This window comes from Rana temporaria, chromosome 7 (genome assembly GCF_905171775.1).
Source record: "Rana temporaria chromosome 7, aRanTem1.1, whole genome shotgun sequence".
Lineage (NCBI taxonomy): Eukaryota > Metazoa > Chordata > Amphibia > Anura > Ranidae > Rana > Rana temporaria.
In genome coordinates this window covers 91,309,937-91,332,258 of record NC_053495.1, presented here as the reverse complement: position 1 = coordinate 91,332,258, position 22,322 = coordinate 91,309,937, and the positions used below count along the sequence as shown (strand labels likewise).

Below are 22,322 nucleotides of genomic sequence, written 5' to 3'. Positions count from 1 at the left end.
GGTAGGGATGGTAGAAAAAGTAGGTACTTAGGTTAACAAAGAAAAAAATATTAGTATCCATGAAGGTTAGGGAACTTTCTTCAATATGCTCAGAGAAAACAAATTTCATGTACATGATTTGATTTGAAACTTTAAAAGTTATAATCATTTATTTTATGCATACAAGTAGAACTGTTAAGCAGTTGCAATAAGTCTCTGGAGGCTGTCAAGACAATTACCTGGGGAAACGGAATGAGCAAACTGGGCAGCTGAAAGAGGAACGAATCGTGAGTGTGGTTTTGGTTTCATAGTTATTTCAGTGAATCCTCTGGGCCATACTACACTTGGCACATCTCACAGATGTACCATAGACCGCTCGCATAACTTGCATTTGCTTCTAGGATGGGCAAATCTGACGGTAAGGGGATTAAGTATCCCTCACCTTCTCCACTGCTTACGCGTAAAGTATTAAAAATTATTAAAAAGGGAAAGTAGGCCGTTTACTATATTGCTTAAATCCGCTTTGCTCCCGTCTAGATCACCAAAGGTCAACACAAACAGTATCACCAGTTACATATTAAAACATATAAGGACTTTGTTGTTAGGGTGTGCCTTAAAGTAGAACTATGGGAAAAATATTTTTTTTTTCATGTTGGATAAGATAAGGGAGGGATATAACCCCTGTCAGATTTTTTTTTTCCCCCCACCATCTCAGTTTCATTACAGAGATTTCCCTTTATTTCCTATCCCATAGGGAAACAGGACGTGAGAGCAAATCCTTTTAAACAACACCCGCCAACACATGCCGTTGTATCCCAGCTTATCTAAACAAAATGATCTGGATCATATAATGAGGTCATACAGTGCCCCTTACCAACAGCAGAAACTGCAGAGTGCTGCTCATGTTCAACCACCCCCTGGTAAGGCACAAGCAATCCAAGCTGAGGTTTGAATGGTCATTGGAGTCGCCAGTGCCCCAATGTACAGCAAGGTAGAAGCTGGAATCAGATGCCACAACAGGGACATATGCCACCACAGTTGCATAGGATGCCACAAAACATGGTGTGAAGGATATGTCAGTGTAATTCTCCCTGCTTGGTTAAATTGTGGGTTAGAGGTAAAATGGATTCATGTGTTACAAGCTATTGACATGTTAATGACCCGTCTGCAGCTAGCTCCTTATTTCAAAGGGATGTTAATCCTGTTTTACTGTGATTAGAGGTGACTCATGTTATGTATTCTGATTGCTTCATTATGCGGTGCCAGGCTGCCCAGCTAATGTGTTCTGTACACCTTGTAATTAACTTCCCTGATGTCATTATTAAAAGAAAATGTGTCTCAGGTCGGCTCCGAATTGTCTGGCTATATTCTGTATGAGAAACTCCAGAGTGTGTGAAAAGGGGGTGGAGCTCCCATTGTTCCTTGATTAAGGATTTAGCTTGTAAAACTGTATTTATAACCAGCAGCAAGCTGCCAATGAATCAGTCTTGGTTCCAGCATTCAGTCTTGACTCATGTGTGGATGATCCTGTGATGTTCTTGTATGGAGAGGAGGGAATGCTTGACGGGGATATCATACCGATATCGTCACAATTGGTTGGCAGCAGAGGGATTTTCCCTTCTACTCTCCCTTACACCAGGATTCCAAGCAGACACTGGGAACAGTGAATGGAAGGCTGCTACACCCTGCTTAAAAGATATACACTGAAAGAACTACTGGAAGTTCGTGGAAGGATTGCTAGCAACAAAACCAAGCGGGTCATCATAGCAGAATTAATGGAGCTAGACCAGGAGGACGGGATTGCAGCAACGCCAGCAGTACAAGAGATGGAGACACCAGTGATTCAGGAAGAGGAATCACCAGCCAACAAGCTAATGAGAGAGAAGCTAGCGTGGTTCGGCCCGAACCCAACGCCGGATGTGGTGCTGAAAGTGATGGACCTGTTAGCGAAGGAGGCTAAACAAATAAGAGACAAACAAATAAGAGACACAGAACTACAGGAGGCTAAACAAATAAGAGACGCAGAACTACAGTTAAAACTGGCAGCAGTCCAACACGCAGCCGCACATTCTCCAAACAGTGAGTACAGCACAGCAGACACCAGGAAGATTCCGTTTAGTGCTTTTAAAGCTTTTGATGAAAAGGACTGTGAGATTGATAACTACCTGGCAGATTTTGAGCGACAATGTAACCTGCACCGAATAGCTAGAGGAGAGTGGGTTTCAATATTGTCAGGCAAACTGTCAGGCAAAGCTTCTGATGCTTTCCGGACCGTGCCAGATCAGGATATCCATAGCTACGCCCGGGTTAAAGAAGTGCTCCTGGCTCGTTATGCAGTAACCCCAGAGTCCCACCGACAGAAGTTCAGGGACTCACGCAAAACCAGGGAAGACTCTTACGCGGAATGGGCATGCCAGTTGTCCCTGTCGGCCTCTAACTGGGTTAACAGCAGCCAGGCCACCACCGCAGAGGACATTTTGCAACTAATGCTCCTGGAGCAATTTTACAATCACATCCAGACGGATGTCAAAGATTGGGTGAGAGATCGCAGGCCCATGACTCTACCAGAGGCCGCAAAGTTGGCGGATGAATATGCGGATACTCGCAAGACAAACCAGGTCACACCACGGGTACAACCTCCACGACCAACGGCGCCCTCACACCCACCAGCCGCTAGATACCAACCGGCTAACAGACCGATGACATCGAGCCCTCGCTATCCACGCCAGGAGGACAACGAACAACGCTGCTTCCGGTGCAAACAGTTGGGTCACTTCAAGCAGAATTGCCCCCTGAATGACAACACCAGATCAAATTGGTCTCAACCTGGGTACCGCCCACCAGCAGCAGCCCATTGTGTAGACTCGGCTTGGGATCCCCAGGAGCTGGGTCAGGAAGAACCATTGGGCACCCCTTACGAAGCCCTCATGGTACAATCTGTTATTACGGACAACAGGGAACACCATTGTCAGCTGGTCATGGGCGACAGCCATGAGCCGGAGGGGCCTTGGAGGGAGCTGGGCAGAAAGAGGCACCGCCAGCTACCCTCCAAGAAGAAGAGGTCCTGGAAGTCATATAACCAGCGGACCTGGGAGGAGAAGAAGCGACTGGAGGAGATGGAATCGCAGCGGGCGCCCCAGATGCGGGCCGAGATGTCCGCCAAGGGCCCACCGGTGGCCCTTTACACCACCACCCAGTTCCTGATGATGAAGGACCACGTGGAAAGCCTGCAGGACATGAGCAAGCAGGAGCTGATCCGTGAATACATGGAGCTGGAGGAGTGCATAAGCCGCATGGAGGAGGAGAACAACCGCCTGAGGTCACAGCAGGCCGACCCCCCCCAGGCTCCATGAACTGGAGATGGAGCTGGAGAAGCTCCAAGAGGAGAACCGGCGGCTGCGGAGGGAGCAGGGGGTGGCTGACCTTATGGGGCTCTGATTCCCCCCCCCCCCCCGGACTCTGAGCACCAGTGCTACAGCATTTCAACAAATATAACTTTTCCTTTTTTATGAATCTCCTGTGATTGTCACTTCAGAGCCATAACCTGCCCCTCCCATAGCGGGACACCTAGACGGCGGCGCACAGACCCATTCGCCGTCTTCACACTGACTTCTGGTGACTCTGCAGATCGCACAAAGACTTGGGGACTGATCGGCGTGTGATCTGACGACCCGGTGGCATACCTGAGTCTGAAGCAGTTGCCAAGGGAGGTCAGTCACGCCAAACGGAGTTAACCTCGGACTAAAAGCTCTGAACCCGTCAACCATACTGGACCAGGGAAGGTCCAACCGGGTTTGCCGTAGCAGGGAGAAAAAGGGGGGCCATTGTGAAGGATATGTCAGTGTAATTCTCCCTGCTTGGTTAAATTGTGGGTTAGAGGTAAAATGGATTCATGTGTTACAAGGTATTGACATGTTAATGACCCGTCTGCAGCTAGCTCCTTATTTCAAAGGGATGTTAATCCTGTTTTACTGTGATTAGAGGTGACTCATGTTATGTATTCTGATTGCTTCATTATGCGGTGCCAGGCTGCCCAGCTAATGTGTTCTGTACAGCTTGTAATTAACTTCCCTGATGTCATTATTTAAAGAAAATGTGTCTCAGGTCGGCTCCGAATTGTCTGGCTATATTCTGTATGAGAAACTCCAGAGTGTGTGAAAAGGGGGTGGAGCTCCCATTGTTCCTTGATTAAGGATTTAGCTTGTAAAACTGTATTTATAACCAGCAGCAAGCTGCCAATAAATCAGTCTTGGTTCCAGCATTCAGTCTTGACTCATGTGTGGATGATCCTGTGATGTTCTTGTATGGAGAGGAGGGAATGCTTGACGGGGATATCATACCGATACCGTCACACATGGGTCAGATACAACACCCGGACAACTCAAACAAAGATCTGGACCAACTACATGAGTACCAGGTTAGGTACCCACTAAAGTGGGATCACATTAAACCACAATAAAGCTGCCCAGAAGGTAGAACACCCATGCTACTGCAAATGCCTACTTGGTTCCAAGACCCCACTATTCTCTCGTTAACTATTGAATACAGAATAGTACAACTACTCACCGATACGGGGGCTCTAGAAGCAGTCTTACTGATGATTGTTGGCTGGAAATTTACAAAGGAATAAATAAGTATATTTTTGATGCAGAGCTTGGTCCTTCTGAGGGTGTATAAGGGGTAATGTTGCCCTATAAAAGGGGCTTTGCACCCTTGTGAACCATCTGTGGGTATAAATGGAACACCTGTACAAACATTTGAAACACCACCTTTACGCATCTTTAACTGGTTAACGACTGGCTCCTGCACATACTGTATACGTCGGCAGAATGGCACGGCTAGGCTGGTGGGAAAAGGAGCCCCCCCACAGGTCCACCCCGGTAGCAGCAGTAGAGCAGCAGAGGGAAACATGACAGAGAGCAGGGAAAGGGAGGATAGGAGGACCCGCTACCCCCAGGAATGCCCAGCCACAACGACCCGCCGAGGCGGGAAGGACTGTACTTACCCGTCCATGCGAGGATCCGCTGATGCATTTCTGACAGGCATACAACCGCATTGGAGTAGCTGTCGGCCCGGTCCACTGTGAGTGAGACAACACCACAGCCCAGTCATGTGTGGACCCTGGAGAAAAAACTCACCGGCCACCCCAGGAGTCATGGGGTATGTCATGGCAGACCCAGCCCTTAGCAATGGTGTGCTCACGCTCGCTGGCCGGACTGAGGCGCCTACAAGGATCTATATATGCAGCCTGTTTCCCAGCCGGCAGTTGATAGAAGATTCTCAAATAAAGAAAAGAAGATTCTCAAATAAAGAAAATAAAATAAAACAAAAAATGTCCTCAGGGCGCTGGGCCCAAAGGGAGCCATACGTCCTCCTCCTTTGCTAGCCAGAAAAAAAAACTGAGGCTGCATGCTGCAGGGAGGAGGGTTATGTCCGGAGGGACCGCCCCCTGGGCGGGGCTGTTTAACTGTGTTAAAGTAACATGTATTTAATTATCTAATATGTTCTGCCTAGTCCTCTCCTGTGAACAGAAACATAACCCACTTGTCAAGACTTGAGAAGGCTGTGTCCGTCCATGGACGATAAGAGACATTTAGACAATTAGGTTTAAAAATGAGACCATAAGAACATGTCTGAGACAGTGTAAAAGACTGCTTAATATGCCCTAATTATTGGTAAGATAGTCACTTAGGCCCCTTTCACATTGGGACGTTTTTCATGCGGTACAGCGCTAAAAATAGCGCTGCTATACCGCATGAAAAATCATGCCCTGTACTCTTCAATGTGAAAGCCCGAAGGCTTTCACACTGAAGCGGCGCGCTAGCAGGAACAATCCAAAAGTCCTGCTAGCCGCTTCTTTACCGCGGTATAGGAGCGGTGTGTTCACCGCTCCTATACCGCGCCTTCCCATTGAAATCAATGGGAAAGCGCGGTAATACCGCTGTAATACCGCCGCAACGCGGGCGGTATTAACCCTTTTTCGGCCGCTAGCGGGGGTTAAAACCTCACCGCTAGCGGCCGAATATCGCGGTAAAAACGATGGTATAGCCGCGCTACAAATAGCGCGGCTATACCGTCACCACGGCTGACGCTTCAGTGTGAAGCCAGCCTTATGGATATATGTGGGGGTCAACAAACACAGCACACATATGGTATATTCTTAAATAGGACAAAATCCCCTAAGTAAGTAATGTCTTTTATGTCATGTTATTCTTTATTGTGTGTCATATCCTGTATTAAGAATTGTATAAAGGATTAATACAGAAATAAAAGTTTTAATCATACAATCGTGTCTGTTTGGCGTTTCCTGTATGTTCTCAGAATATTGGAGTAAAGGTAAGAAATTAATAAAGGAACTTTAGATAAGATTTTTAAATATATATGTAGAGGTGTAAAAGGTACAATATACCTTTCACCTTCTGGTTATTTAAAATTGCCTGGTTAATTTCTCCTGGGCCTTTGCCTAGGTCAAACATATCTAGAGACTCTGCTGTGTTCCTGTTGGTGACTTGCCTGGCGGACGTCCTTTCTGGTTCCCGATTCTGTCCGCTGCCTCTGACTACGCTGATCTCTGGCTTCCTGATTTACTGGCTTTTTCGACTACCCGCTCTTGCTACCGTACCCTCGCTATGTTTTGAGTACATTTTCTATTTTGTACCATTTTATTAAAAAGGTGCGATTTTAACTGCATTTTCTGTCTCTGTCTCATTCATGGTTCCTGACATAGCCTTAAAAGAGAAATTAAACCCTCCAATCCTTCACAGCCAAGTAAGCTGTTCTGTTTGAGCTGCAACTGCCATGGTGTTGCACATGTGATCAGTTATGACACCAGCCATTTGATTGGTTGACAGTTTGGTGGAAGACACAAGCAAATGTGACAGTTAGCATTCCAGGAATGGAACAGTTTTTTTAAATCGTTAAATCCATAGGTTTAGTTTCACTTTTACTGCTGTTCAGGGGCTCTGGGCTTCAACAAAATGGCAACCTACATTAAAGCGGTTCTCCACCCTAAAGTGGAGTCCCGCTGATCGGAACCCTCCCCCCCTCCGGTGTCACATTTGACACCTTTCAGGGGGGAGGGGGGTGCAGATACCTGTCTAAAGACAGGTATTTGCACCCACTTCCGGCCCGGCATTCACGGGCAAAAGACGGGCATTCCGTCACATCCCGTCGCCCCCCCCCCGTTGTGTGCTGGGAACACTCGGCTCCCAGCACACAGCGGGAGCCAATCGGCGGGCGCGGCGTGACTCGCGAATGCGCCGTAGGGAACCGGGCAGTGAAGCCGCAGCGCTTCACTTCCTGGTTCCCTCAGCGTGGATGGCGGGGGGAGCAGCAGAGTGACGAGCGATCGCTCGTCATCTGCTGCGATCGGCGCTGGACTCCAGGACAGGTAAGTGTCCTAATATTAAAAGTCAGCAGCTGCAGTATTTGTAGCTCCTGGCTTTTAATATATTTTTCCCATGGCACATTCGCTTTAAGAAGAAACAGGAACAATGCTGGGGGCAATTGTAGCATAGCTATTAATGTGGAGTCTATTATCCTCGCTAAACATTATTTTTTTTATCAAGTTTTTATGGGTAAAAATCTGCTTTAAGCAAGGTGGGAATGACAGAGTCACCTGGGTTTCAACAGGCATGCTGTTAAAGATAGCAACTGAGGCAGGGTGTAACAGAGGTGCCTGTGACAGATGTTTGGCCTGTTTGTCAGAGGTTAAAGCATCGTACACACGCTTAGATTTTTGGACGACCAAACTTAATTTTTTTTTTCAAATATAATTTTATTTTATAGAAACATACATACAATAACAACCTTACCACACGATTTAAACTTACATGCAAAGTTCACACATATAAATCTCAGACACAGCTGGACGTTTAGACTGGAGTAGATAACCCAACTTAGGAGGCCCTTAACTTAAAGCTCCCAGTCATCAGTTCAATGACCCCCTTAGATATTTTCCACATTGCACTAGAGTCGTCGAGTGGGGGGGGGGGGGGGTGACACCCTGTCGCGTCTATCAGCCGTCCAATACTCATAACGTCTTAATTAAAAAAAAAAACATACATACATACATACATACATACACACACACACACACACACACACACACACACATATATATATAATCATACACACTCACACCTACAAAGACAGACATGGGAAAAAGAAACAGCCAAGGGGAGATGGGAGGGGGGGGGGGGGAGGGTTGACCCAGGGTCGTCTCTAGTCGCAAAAGCCACCACAGCTGTATCTCCCTGCCAGATTAAGAATCAAGTAGAGCCGATCCTTCATCTGAGTAGATGAACATATTGCAGAGTCTCCACGCCTCAGTGTGCTTCTCCTGCTTGTTTTGGGCCGTGAGGACCAAGTCTTCTAATTTTTTAACCACTTGACCACTAGGCACGTAAACCCCCTTAATAACCAGACCAATTTTCAGCTTTCGGTGCTCTCACAATTTGAATGACAATTACTCAGTCATACAACACTGTACCCAAATGAAATTTTCGTCCTTTTTTTCACACAAATAGAGCTTTCTTTTGGTGGTATTTAATCACCGTTGGGTTTTTTATTTTTTGCGCTATAAAAGAAAAAAATTTTTTTCTTTGTTTCGGTTATAAAATTTGGCAAATTTAGTATTTTTTCTTCATTCTTTTGCATAAATGTGAAAGATGAAGTTACGCCGAGTAAATAGATACCCAACATGTCACCCTTCAAAATTGCACACGCTCGTGGAATGGCGCCAAACTTCGCTACTTAAAAATCCCCATAGACGACGTTGCAGGGTATTGCGGAATATTGTGGGGTATTGCGGAGTATTGTGGGGTATTGCGGAGTATTGCGGGGTATTGCGGAGTATTGTGGGGTATTGCGGGGCATTGCGGAGTATTGCGGGGCATTGCGGAGTATTGCGGGCATTGCAGAGTATTTTGGGGTATTGCAGAGTATTTTGGGGTATTGCACAGTGTGGGGGCATTGCAGAGTGTGGGGGCATTGCAGAGTATTTTGGGGTATTGCACAGTGTGGGGGCATTGCAGAGTGTGGGGGCATTGCAGAGTGTGGGGGCATTGCAGAGTGTGGGGGCATTGCAGAGTATGGCTGGTACTGCAGAGTATTGCACAGGGAGGGATTGATGGCTGGATCTGTGACTGCATGTGTCACAGATCCAGCACGCAGCAGCCGCTGCTGCTGCTTCCGCTCTCTCCCCTCTCCCCTCTCACACTGTACCGTTCGGTACAGAGAGGAGAGGGAGGAACCGGCGTCATCACATGACGCCGGTTTGTTTACTAGTGATCGCTCCGTCATTGGACGGAGCGATCACGTGGTAAACCGCCGCTATCAGCGGCGATTTACCGTGATCCGTGATCAGCCGGGTCCGGAGGACCCGGCGGTCATGGAGACTCCCGTGTGCGCGCCACACAGGGCGCGCGGGAGCGCGATTCTGGGAGGACGTACATTGACGCCCTCCTAGAGTTAAGCAACCGCCTTGTAGACGTATTTCGTCTATAGGGCGGTTGCTAACTGGTTAATATCCTCCACCCTGCGCAACCACATTCCCACTGACGGGGGAGTACTCTTCTTCCATCTAAGGGGGATGCATGATTTGGCTGCGTTCAATAGATGTCTAATGATCGACTTCTTGTAACTCCGTGCCGGTATGGAGGTCGCGTGAAGCAGAATGAAGGCGGGGTCGTCACCAATTACATGGTCTGTGAACTTCTGGATGATCGTTCTAACTGTTGTCCAGAAATGTTGTAAGCGGGAGCATGACCAGAAGATATGGAGAAATGTTCCTACCTCTGACTGACATCTCCAACATATGTTTGTGGCCGTGGGGAAGAATCTATGCAATACCTGAGGCGTGTAGTACCATCTGGTCAAGATCTTATAGCTTAGTTCCTGAATTTTTGTGCATATTGTCGCTTTCAGTGAGAATCGAATCATCGTCTGTTTTTGGGCGTCTGTGAAAGAGCGCTGTAAGTCCGTCTCCCATTTCTGCAGGAAGGGCAAGTCAGGTTGTGCGGGGGGTGAGTTAAGTAGAGCATACGTTTTAGAGAGGACCTGGGATAGTGTCCCCTCCTCCCTGCAATATTCTTCAAACGTTGTGAGTTCTCGTTGATAGCGTGCCGGGTTTGCTATTGAATGTAGAAAGTGGTGAAGGCGGATCGCCTTCCAAAACAGGAGCCGGAAGCGTCCCTCGTTGCTCGTCAGGTCATGGACAGATGGCCACTGAGTGCCCATCAGAAAGTGAGAAGCCTGGGTCCACCCTGACAACGCCAGCGATGCGTATTCCATTGAGTCCAGCCCCGGGGGGAACACTGGATTCCCCAATATAGGATAAAGTGGGGATTCACCCGAAGAGAGGTGAGAGGAGTGTAAATTCTTCGCCCCTACTCGGAGGGTGGAACCAATAACCGGGTGAGAGGTCAGGGTTTGGGGTAACTGGTCAAAGCACCAGATGGCCCCCTTCAGTGGAACCGCCGTTGAACTTAATTTTTTTTGGCATTCTAGTCAGTCAAAAGTGAGGAGGTTACTTTTACAAATTTTCGGACGACAGAATACAATATCAGAAGTGACATATTGGGGGTTATTTACGAAAGACAAATCCACTTTGCGCTGCAAGTGCAAACTACAAGTCCAAAGTGCACTTGAAATTGCACTTGGAAGTGCAGTCGCTGTAAATCTGAAGGAAGATCTGAAATGAGGGGAAGCTCTGCTGATTGTATCATCCAATCATGTGCAAGCTAAAATGCTGTTTATTTTCCTTGCATGTCCCCCTCGGATCTACAGCGACTGCACTTTCAAGTATAGTTTGCTATTGTAGTGCAAAGTGGATTTGCCTTTTATAAATAACCCCCAATGTGTTAAATTTGTTTTGTATGTATTCTTTCGTTTGAGCATGCGTAGTCTTGCTCTTACAATTTTTTTCATATGAAAACCATACTAATGAAAGGAAAATTGGACGGCGAGTTCACATCCGACAAAAATTTTATAGTCTGCACATCTAGCTTTTGTCTGACGAAAAAGTGAAATTGGCTGTCAAAAGGCACCGTACTAACGATCTGAAAATTTTCAGACAGCTTGTCGTACAAATTTTTCCATCCAATTGTATCGTGTAAGGCTTGCCTGCCCGATGTTTGTTTCTGTGCCACAGTCTCCTAGGGCAATTTAGAGATATGAGGATCACTGTAATCTGTTCTTTTTCTATCTTGCAGAGCAGTTAAACATATACCAGTCTGAACTGGGACCAAGGAATCACCAGGGCATGCACTGTGAAAACCAATGGACTCCTGACATGGACCTTTTCATATAATAAAATGACTATTAAAAACGCTGATTCAATGATAAAATTATTTGTGAAATTTCATGCACAATAAATCATTCCATAAATATTGTGATCAAATATGTCCTCCAAATAATACATGAAAATATTTTTACCCAAAATGAATTTTCAATGAAATTTCCTTTGATGAAATCAGAATAGTTGAATCATATAGAGCGAACCTGACGCTGGGAGTGAGTAGGAACTGTGTCCTGTAAATTTTTGCGTTTTTTGTGAATTGGGAACGATTGTAGTGGCTGGCAGCATCTCTGTATATATTTACCTACACGTCTATATGCTTGATTCTAAGCTTACGCTTAAACCAGCCTCTTTGTGTACCTTGATTACTTATGTCGAATAAATGTGGATGTTTAAGATAATACACCATGGGATTCTGTTTGTTTTTTTTGTCAATTCTATGCTGGCTATGAAAGCCAACCACGGAGAGGACAGCAGTAGACATTAAAGTCTTAAAGTGGACTGCACCCGTTTGGAAGATCTTCGAAATTAATACAAGCAATTAATCTTTTAATGAGATAGGCACGCGCTTACGGTATGTGCGTTTTCCTGCATTAGTGGTGGTGGTCGCTTTGGATCAAAGATTTAAACTTGAAAGAATCATGTTGATGATGGGAACTTTTTAGTCATTACACCGTTGGATTGTTTTATTTGAACTTATTTCAATAAAAATTAACAATATTTCCATGCATCAATTGGAGAGACTCTCCCAGTCAGTCCCACCCAGGCAACAGGAAAATAAAAAGAACATTGTGAGAATGTTGAAAATACTGTGAGTTGAGGGATGCCCAGTTGATCAGAAAGCATACATTTTTGCCTGGGCCGTGTCCAATATCATTCTACACGTGTGCACATGGAGCAGTGTCATCCTAGAGACCTGACGAATTACATTCTCTAAAGGCATCAATATAACAGCATTGAGGCATAAGCTGCAATTGTTCCAAAACAGGGTCCTCAAAGACAGTACGCTTTAAAAGGGGTTGTAAAGGGAAAAAAATGTTTCCCAAAATATCTTCCTTTACCTTAGTGCAGTCCCCTTCACTTACCTCATCCTTCGATTTTGCTTTTAAATGTCCTTATTTCTTCTGAGAAATCCTCACTTCCGGTTCTTCTGTCTGTAACTCCACACCGTAATGCGAAGCTTTCTTCCTGGTGTGGAGAAAGCCTCTTGAGGGGGAGGGGGCGAGCAGGAGTGTCAGGATGCCCACTAACATACAGCTCCTTTCTCTATCTGCAAAGTAGAGAGTGTTCTGACTTGCCTGCTCGCCCCCTCCCCCCTCAACAGGCTTTCTCCACACCAGGGAGAAAGCCTTGCATTACTGTGTGGAGTTACAGACAGAAGAACAGGAAGTGAGCATTTCTCAAAAGAAATAAGGACATTTAAAAGCAAAATTGAAGGATGAGGTAAGTAAAGGAGGACTGCACTAAGGTAAAGGAAGCTATTTAGAAAAATAAAAATCCTTTACAACCCCTTTAACTTGCCCAGCCTAGTTAGCAACAGTCTGACATAGTCGCAATGGCCGACTATAAGGCAGGACCAGCAACAGCAAAGGTTGCCCTCACATCCTCAACAGGAACAGGGAGATACTTGTTGTAAACAGAAATGGCAGTATCCACTATTGGGACAGATCATTTTTATTAATTCCTTTACATTTTAACCACTTTAAGACCACCTGCCTACATTGTACTGTGGATGGGTGACTCCTACAGGCACAGCCACGTACCGGCATGTTGCTGCCTGTTTCTGGGTTTAGGGCATGTGTAAATTTAATTTGGGTGCAGTGTTGCATGACCGCACAATTTCCAGTTAAAGTAGCGCAGTTCTAAAAAGCAAAAAATAAAATAAATGGCCTGGTCATTTATTGCTTTTTAGTACTGCAAAAAATGGTCTTTAACCACTTCCAGGGCTCAAGTGGTTAAAGAATGTTTGCAAGTACCAGTCTGTTATTACCCAATAAAGGTATCAAAGCTGGTGCTGGGTTTGTCTTATATTGTTTCGCCGAGATTCTCAGTCTGGAGGAAGCAGCAAACATATTTAAACAATATAGAAGATCCATCTCTGAAAGGAGGTTTCTATGCAGTAGCATAGGATTATATCCTGTTTCCAGGTGAGCGTTGACAGTTTGGATTTTGTAGAACTCTGAGAGTTGCCTAGACATTCTTCTTTCATTTATCTAGTGCCTTTTGATTTGACAGTGAAGGAGCTGTTGATTATGAATTTTACAGATGGCAGGTTTAACTTTGTACCACTTTTGTAGAGAAAGCAAACCCCCTTGGTAAGTAGCTTTGAAAAATACAGTAAGTTGCTGGGGTAATAGAAATTAATTATAAAACTAAGTAAATACATTTCTTGTCATCTAATCATAGTTATTCTGGAGCATCAAATAACCGGATCTACATATTAGGTCTCATATACTAGGGACAAAGAAAACACTTACGTAGACAGGACCTCGGACGGCAGTTCTGTTATGTATGAGGGGATTTTCCTCCCAGTTAGAAACTGAGCAACTTCATTTGAGAAGGTATTACAGTTGTGATCAAACAAGTTGTAGGAAGCCCCACTGCGGTGAAAGAAAGAAGAAACACGGGAAATATGACATTTGTCTGGAAGCCACCATTTTTTTAAATTAAAAACAACAAGGACAATGAATATGTGTTTATATATTAAACTTAATAAACACTTTGGCATTATAATTTCTAAAATCAGGAAAAAGGGGGTTGGGAATAAGTTCTGACATTAACAAACACCTGTTTACCCAGGCTCAAAACGTTTTTGCTTCAACTTACTTAACCGATTTCCACCCAGCGCATGCAGAAGGACATACACATACATTTATATATACTGTATATATATATATCTCTCTATCTACCATATATATATATATATATATATATATATATATATATACATATACATATACACACACACACACGTCCCCTTTAAGAAGCGGTTGTTGTGGACGCGCTCCGCAATCCCCATGAGCCCGACCGCGGGTCCCGCGGACTCGATCGCCGCCGGCACACCCGCGATCGTCTCACGGAGAGATAGAATGGGGAGATATTATTTTAAACACAACATCTCCCCGTTCTGCCTGTCATTGGGAACAACCATCAGTGACGTGTCACAGCAAGTCACGTCCCCTGTAGAATGGTGGAAAACAACTGCGCTAAGTTAAAGGAATGCTTGGTCTGGAATAATAAGCAGCAACTATTCTGTGAAACAACAGTGAACAAATATTGGAAAAAATATAATTGCGCTAAACCAACAGTAGTGCTACCAGTGAGGAAGCACGTCAGATAGACCCATGGCCCAATAAATGAACCATGTGTGCCTAATATTAATTAAATATGAGTATCAGTGATGACCCAAATATGAAAGTAAACAGTGAATAAAAAATATATAAATAAAAACATTCAAGTGCAATTCAACACATTAGACTGATGTGACACTAATCAACGTGCATGCTGAATCTACAAATGAAATGACAAAAATGACAAAGATGACAAAAATGATCAAAAATTTTATTTTAAAATAAAGTCCCAGTGAATAGAGAAAGTCCATAGATGAACAACTGATTGTACACCCGTGCACACTCCAACAGATTGTATGCTCGTGATCCCAAATAGGCCCACTGTGAATCCGCCACCTTTAGTCAAAGAGTCTGCTTACCAGATACAAAGGTCCTCATGGACCAAGTACAGCATATAAATCCAGCAGGGAACTGGTTAACACTGTGTCCATGATATGGCAAAGATCAGTAGCGCTCCACATAAATCACTCAGGCAAACCACTCGTGCAGAGATTCTGCGATAAGGGGGATGATGTCAGCACGCCGCTCGCTCCGCCCGAAAATATGTAAAAGAATACGTATCGGCCTAAACTGAGGAAAAAATATGTTTTTTTATACATTTTTGGGGATATTTATTATAGCAAAAAGTAAAAAATTTTGAATATTTTTTTCAAAATTGTGGCTCTATTTTTGTTTATAGAGCAAAAAATAAAAAACTGCAGGAGGTGATCAAATACCACCAAAAGAAAGCTCTATTTGTGAAAAAAAAAAAAAAAAGGACACCAATTTTGTTTGGGAGCCACCTCGCACAACCGCGCAATTGTCAGTTAAAGCGACGCAGTGCCAAATCGCAAAACGTGGCCCGGTCATTGACCAGCAATATGGTCCGGGGCTGAAGTGGTTAAAAGATAACTTAACGTTCATGGGAAAAAAAAATAATAAATATATTTTATATTTTTTTTATCTGCGACACAAGTCATATTGTAATTGAAGGTTATTAAAAATTACCTTCCCTTTTCAACCTGCAGTGCAGAATGTGTACAGAATGCCCTCCAGATATGTAATTTCCTGCTTGTGCGATTGGCTCTCCTAGACGTCTGCCCTACAGGTCAGGTTTCAGGCATCCCCCGCAACAGAGATACTTCCAATAGGAAATCATGTCAATGGCCCCGTACACACGAGAGGATCTATCCGCTGGAATTTATCCGCGGATCAGTTTCAGCGGATAGATCCGCTGGTGTGTACGACCCAGCGGATATTTATCCGCGGATATTTTTCGGGCCGATGGATTTCCAGCGGATACAAATTTCTTAGCATGCTAAGAAATCTATCCACTGGAATCCAGTCCAGCAGATTGATCCACTGGTCTGTACAGACTCACCGGATCAATCTGTCCGATTCCCTCCCTCGCATGCGTCGTAATGATGCGACGCATGCGTGGAAGTCCTTATATTACAGCGTCGCGCACGTCGCCGCGTCATCATCACGGCGACGGCGCGACACGTCACCGCAGAGGGAATTCCGTGCGGATTTTGATCTGATGGTTAGTACAACCATCAGATCAAAATCCGCCAGAGGATTTATCCGCGGAAACGGTCCGGAGGACCGCTTCCAGCGGATAATCCTCTCGTGTGTACGGGGCCTAAAAGGGATGCAGGCACAGCAGCTTTTCTCATTAGAGCTCTGCAGTTGCACAGCTGATTGATAATTTGGAAACCACTCACATTAGAATCACTTTCCCACATGGACACAGACAAACAGATTTCTTCAGAATAACAAAAAGGTAGGAATCTGCAACAACGTTTGTTAAAATCCTTGCAATGTACATAGATCACCCAGGGGGGAATGTTTTTTTCTTAACAAAAGTGGAGTTACACTTTGAGCCCTTATTCCAGTGTTATAGTTTGTACCAAACCCTGCCACGATCATTTAATTTTACTGCCATATATACTGGACAGCTTGGTATGCAGAAATACCATGAAATAGGAGTACTTTCACTGCATGCATTAGCCACATACAGACATCAGAATCACACACATAGGTTGGACTTGATGGACTGGTGTCTTTTTTTAGCCTCGCCTACTGTAACATTTTTCAGAAGCGCGGTCCTTTACAGTAAAAAAAAATAATTTTTTACTGTACAAGCTTTCTCGCCTCCTCTCCTATCTAGTATGCTCCCAAACAGACCTCAGATGCCCCCACCAGGCCAGTACAACAAGATTCTCCCATATTGATCGCTGTAGAACTTGCAGCGACTTTGCCTGGCTGGAGGAGGGCTGAGCAGTGGGGACAGGCTGTGGTGCATCCGAGTCCTGTCTGGAGGCATACTAGTTAGGAGGGTAAATATAAAAAACAATTCCGCGCCAAAAAAATAATCGACTGAAGCATGTACGATCAGGGCCGGCCTTAGGTGTTCAGGCGCCCTGTGCAAGCTAATCCTGTGGCGCCCCCCCCAGACCGATACACAATAAACTACCCACAGACCACTACACAATATACACGGACACTACAGCATTGGTGCATTTTACTATAGGAGCCATTGGTGGACTACAAGGCCCAGCATTTTACTATAGGGGCATTGGTGGACTACAAGGCCCAGCATTTTACTATAGGGGGCATTGGTGGACTACAAGGCCCAGCATTTTACTATAGGAGGCATTGGTGGACTACAATGCCTAGCATTTTAGTCCCACCAATGCCTCCTATAGTAAAATGCTGGGCCTTGTAGTCCACCAATGCTTCTACAGTAAAATGCTGGGCCTTGTAGTCCACCAATGCCCCCTATAGTAAAATGCTGAGCCTTGTAGTCCACCAATGCCTCCTATAGTAAAATTCTGCACCAATGCCCCCTATAGCAAAATGCTGGGCCTTGTAGTCCACCAATGCCCCCTATAGTAAAATGCTGGGCCTTGTAGTCCACTAATGCCTCCTATAGTAAAATCAAGAGAAAAATTGTTCCTGCGTCCATCATGTTTTGTGCACCAGAAAATGTAATGGGGTGGGGTTGTAGGAAGCCGACAGGGAGGATGAAGATTACAGGGGTGGGTGACAGGGAGGATGGAGATGACAGGGGTGGGTGACAGGGAGGATGGAGATGACAGGGGTGGGTGACAGGGAGGATGGAGATGACAGGGGTGGGTGACAGGGAGGATGGAGATGACAGGGGTGGGTGACAGGGAGGATGGAGATGACAGGGGTGGGTGACAGGGAGGATGGAGATGACAGGGGTGGGTGGTAGGGAGGTGACAGTGAGGATGGAGATGACAGGGGTGGGTGACAGGGAGGATGGAGATGACAGGGGTGGGTGACAGGGAGGGTAGAGATGACAGGGGTGGGTGGTAGGGAGGTGACAGGGAGGATGGAGATGACAGGGGTGGGTGACAGGGAGGATGGAGATGACAGGGGTGGGTGACAGGGAGGATGGAGATGACAGGGGTGGGTGGTAGGGAGGTGACAGGGAGGATGGAGATGACAGGGGTGGGTGGTAGGGAGGTGACAGGGAGGATGGAGATGACAGGGGTGGGTGACAGGGAGGATGGAGATGACAGGGGTGGGTGGTAGGGAGGTGACCGAGAGGATGGAGATGACAGGGGTGGGTGACAGGGAGGATGGAGATGACAGGGGTGGGTGACAGGGAGGATGGAGATGACAGGGGTGGGTGGTAGGGAGGTGACAGGGAGGATGGAGATGACAGGGGTGGGTGACAGGGAGGATGGAGATGACAGGGGTGGGTGACAGGGAGGATGGAGATGACAGGGGTGGGTGGTAGGGAGGTGACAGGGAGGATGGAGATGACAGGGGTGGGTGACAGGGAGGATGGAGATGACAGGGGTGGGTGGTAGGGAGGTGACCGAGAGGATGGAGATGACAGGGGTGGGTGACAGGGAGGATGGAGATGACAGGGGTGGGTGGTAGGGAGGTGACAGGGAGGATGGAGATGACAGGGGTGGGTGACAGGGAGGATGGAGATGACAGGGGTGGGTGACAGGGAGGATGGAGATGACAGGGGTGGGTGGTAGGGAGGTGACAGGGAGGATGGAGATGACAGGGGTGGGTGACAGGGAGGATGGAGATGACAGGGGTGGGTGGTAGGGAGGTGACCGGGAGGATGGAGATGACAGGGGTGGGTGACAGGGAGGTGACAGGGAGGATGGAGATGACAGGGGTGGGTGGTAGGGAGGTGACAGGGAGGATGGAGATGACAGTGTGGGTGACAGGGAGGATGGAGATGACAGGGGTGGGAGACAGGGAGGATGGAGATGACAGGGGTGGGTGACAGGGAGGATGGAGATGACAGGGGTGGGTGACAGGGAGGATGGAGATGACAGGGGTGGGTGACAGGGAGGATGGAGATGACAGGGGTGGGTGGTAGGGAGGTGACAGGGAGGATGGAGATGACAGGGGTGGGTGACAGGGAGGATGGAGATGACAGGGGTGGGTGACAGGGAGGATGGAGATGACAGGGGTGGGTGACAGGGAGGATGGAGATGACAGGGGTGGGTGACAGGGAGGATGGAGATGACAGGGGTGGGTGAAAGAAGGCTGACAGGCTTTAGAGGTAGGGTAGTGGGATGCCAGAAACAGGGGGATGCCGAGGAGCATGATGATGACAGGGGAGGGACAGTAGGTGGCATCATAGCATTAGATCTGTGTGTGTGGTCAGCGGGGATGTTCGGGGTACCCTCGATCAGGCAGTGACGTCACGGCAGCGGACTGTCATTCACAGTACCTCTCCGATGATCGCTGGCAGGTCTTTCAGACTTCCACACACTCTACGGCTGTTGTCCATCCAGGAGAGGAGGTCAAGAAGCTGCTCAGCGGCGGTGGCAGTCATCATTATCCGCGCTCTGCACATGGCAGGAGATCCGCAGAGCGCGGGACAAGGGGAGGAGCCGGGGGAGGGGGAGCACATGGATCCACCCACTGACTGGATGATCGCGTTTGTGACAAGCTCCCAGCGCCTCCTCTCCCTCCCTCCACAGGACTGCGGGTAAGGACTACTACTGTGAGTGTCTCACATTGAGGGAACCAGTAGCCGTGGCTGCGCCCTTGGCAGCAGTGCGCTCTGACTGACTGCAAGCTGTGACAGCCGCACGGCGCCCCTGTTGTTCATGGCGCCCTGTGCGGGCGCACAACCCGCACAGCGCAAAGGCCGGCCCTGTGTACGATACCTCACCCTCGGAATGTTGAGATTTTAGAACATGGAATAAAAACAGAGAGCTTCAATAGTGCAACGCTATTTTTATTAAAATGGAATAAAAACACCAGCCAATTGGCTCACATAAAAAGTGCCCTTCTCCCGTTTAGGGTGGTTGGGGCAAACATAGGGGTTTTAGTACAAAAGCAAACATGTATTTCGAAAGGAATACTAGTTTGCTCAATGTACATCTTTAGTTACATAGTTACATAGTAGGGGAGGTTAAAACAAAGACACAAGTCCAACCTATGTGTGTGATTATATGTCAGTATTACATTGTATATCCCTGTATGTTGTGGTCGTTCAGGTACTTATCTAATAGTTTTTTTTAAACCAATGATGCTCCCTGCTGAAAATACCACCAGTGGAAGGGAATTCCACATCCTTGCCGCACTTGCAGTAAAGAACTCTCTACGCAGTTTAAGGTTAAACCTCTTATCTTCTAATTTTAATGAGTGGCCAGGCGTCTTAACTACTTGCCGACCGCCCACCGTCGTTATACGTCATCACTTTGAAGATGGATATCTCGGTAACGGCAGCAGCTGCTGCCACAACCGAGATATTCATCTCTTCAGTGGGCGGTCCTGTACACGATAACGGCGGTCTTCGCGGCGGATTCGCCGCAAGATCGCCGTTATCGGTGGCAGGAGAGGGGCCCCCCCCCCTCCCGCCGCTCTCCCGCGCCCTTCGCCGCTTACCGTAGCCGTCGGTAGCGGTGGAGGAGATCGGGACCGTTCGGCAGCTGTGCGGGGTTGCGAGTGAAGGAAAAATCTCCTTCACCCGTCCCCATAGCCAATATTCTGTTTGCTTTGCTTGCAGCAGCTTGGCATTGCATGCCATTGCCAAACCCATCATCTACTAGGACCCCCAGGTCCTTTTCCATCCTTGAATCCCCCAGAGGTTCTCCCCCCCCAGTGAGTAGATTGCATTCATATTTTTGTCACCCAAATGCATTATTTTAAATTTTTTCACATTAAACCTCATTTAGAGACAGGGGAATCAGTACCAAAACACCCAATGGTGGTCAGGTGACTAATACTGAACCCAGCGCACAAATTAGTCATCAAATGTATAAAGCAGTGAAGCAGCTATTATATAAAAAGTAGCAAATAATTCAAGTATGCCTATAATCTCAATGATCTCTTACACTGATAAAAATAAACATTAACAGCGCTAAATTCAAGCTCAACGTTCTCAAAAATAAAATGTGTTACCACATCCTGCTAAAATAGAAAGTTTCTAATGGGAAATGCATATATAATAAAACACATGAATAAAACCTCAAAAGAAATAATAATAATGGTCATAAAGTCCTCAATGGAATAATTAAGGCTCTGATATCCTCTGACAGTGATGGGTGTCTCAGATAATATAATACACAGATGCTAAAAGTCCATCTGTCAGTCCTAATATGAAAGGAGAACCTTGGAACAAACTTCAGCAGTTACTATGATGATACATGCATTGACACGCAGGGATCCCCCAAAGGGACCTCACTCACCAGATAGATGTCATCAGTATGCATAGAACACTGAATGTCTCTCAAGGGTATGATGCAGTACAGCTGGATCTCTCCTCCGTGACTCTGCTAACACCTGGTGGTTCTCATAGGATGCGGTCATGTAAGGATAAGAGGGAGACTCCACATAGTGTAAAAACGTTTATTTAAATGAGGAAAGTCACTCTTAAAAGTTATGCTTACAAAACAAAATTCAAATATGGCGCGTGTCACAATCCATAAGATGAGCGGCTCTCACTGATTCAGCTGTCTAAGGGATTCCTCCTCCTGACGCCGTGAGTCCCGGGATCCCGCTCACCCGGTTGGATCACGTGGCCACACCCTGACGCGTTTCGTGATTGGTTACACGTCTTCAGAGGGCGTGGCCACGTGTCGTGATACAACCCTATATATAGCGCCACTCATTCTAGCCGCCCGCCCTCTGCGTGACGTCGGCTGAATGGTGAGTGAGGTCCCTTTGGGGGATCCCTCCGTGTCAATGCATGTATCATCACAGTAACTGCTGAAGTTTGTTCCAAGGTTCTCCTTTCATATTAGGACTGACAGATGGACTTTTTTAACATCTGTGTATTATATTATCTGAGACACCCATCACTGTCAGAGGATATCAGAGCCTTAATTATTCCATTGAGGACTTTATGACCATTATTATTATTTCTTTTGAGGTTTTATTCATGCGTTTTATTATATATGCATTTCCCATTAGAAACTTTCTATTTTAGCAGGTTGTGGTAACACATTTTATTTTTGAGCATGTTGAGCTTGAATTTAGCGCTGTTAATGTTTATTTTTATCAGTGTAAGAGATCATTGAGATTATAGGCATACTTGAATTATTTATTAAACCTCATTTGCCAAGTAGTTGCCCACCCCATTAATTTGTTCAGATCTTCTTGCAAGATTTCCACATCCTGCGGAGAAGTTATTGCCCTGCTTAGCATCATCCGCAAATACAGAGATTGAACTGTTTACCCCCATACTCCAGGTCGTTTATGATCAA

The 22,322-nt window shown here is 46.3% G+C and overlaps 1 protein-coding gene across 2 annotated transcripts in view; it reads right to left on the bottom strand.

Moving 5' to 3' along the window:
• The window catches only part of DESI1 (desumoylating isopeptidase 1), a 55,168-nt gene that overhangs the window by 2,536 nt on the left and 30,310 nt on the right, over positions 1 to 22,322 (bottom strand). For both annotated transcript variants that reach the window (XM_040359642.1, XM_040359641.1), the window contains exon 5: positions 13,756 to 13,878. In XM_040359642.1, coding sequence (XP_040215576.1) covers positions 13,756 to 13,878 — 123 coding nt within the window. The remainder of the gene's footprint in view (positions 1 to 13,755; positions 13,879 to 22,322) is intronic.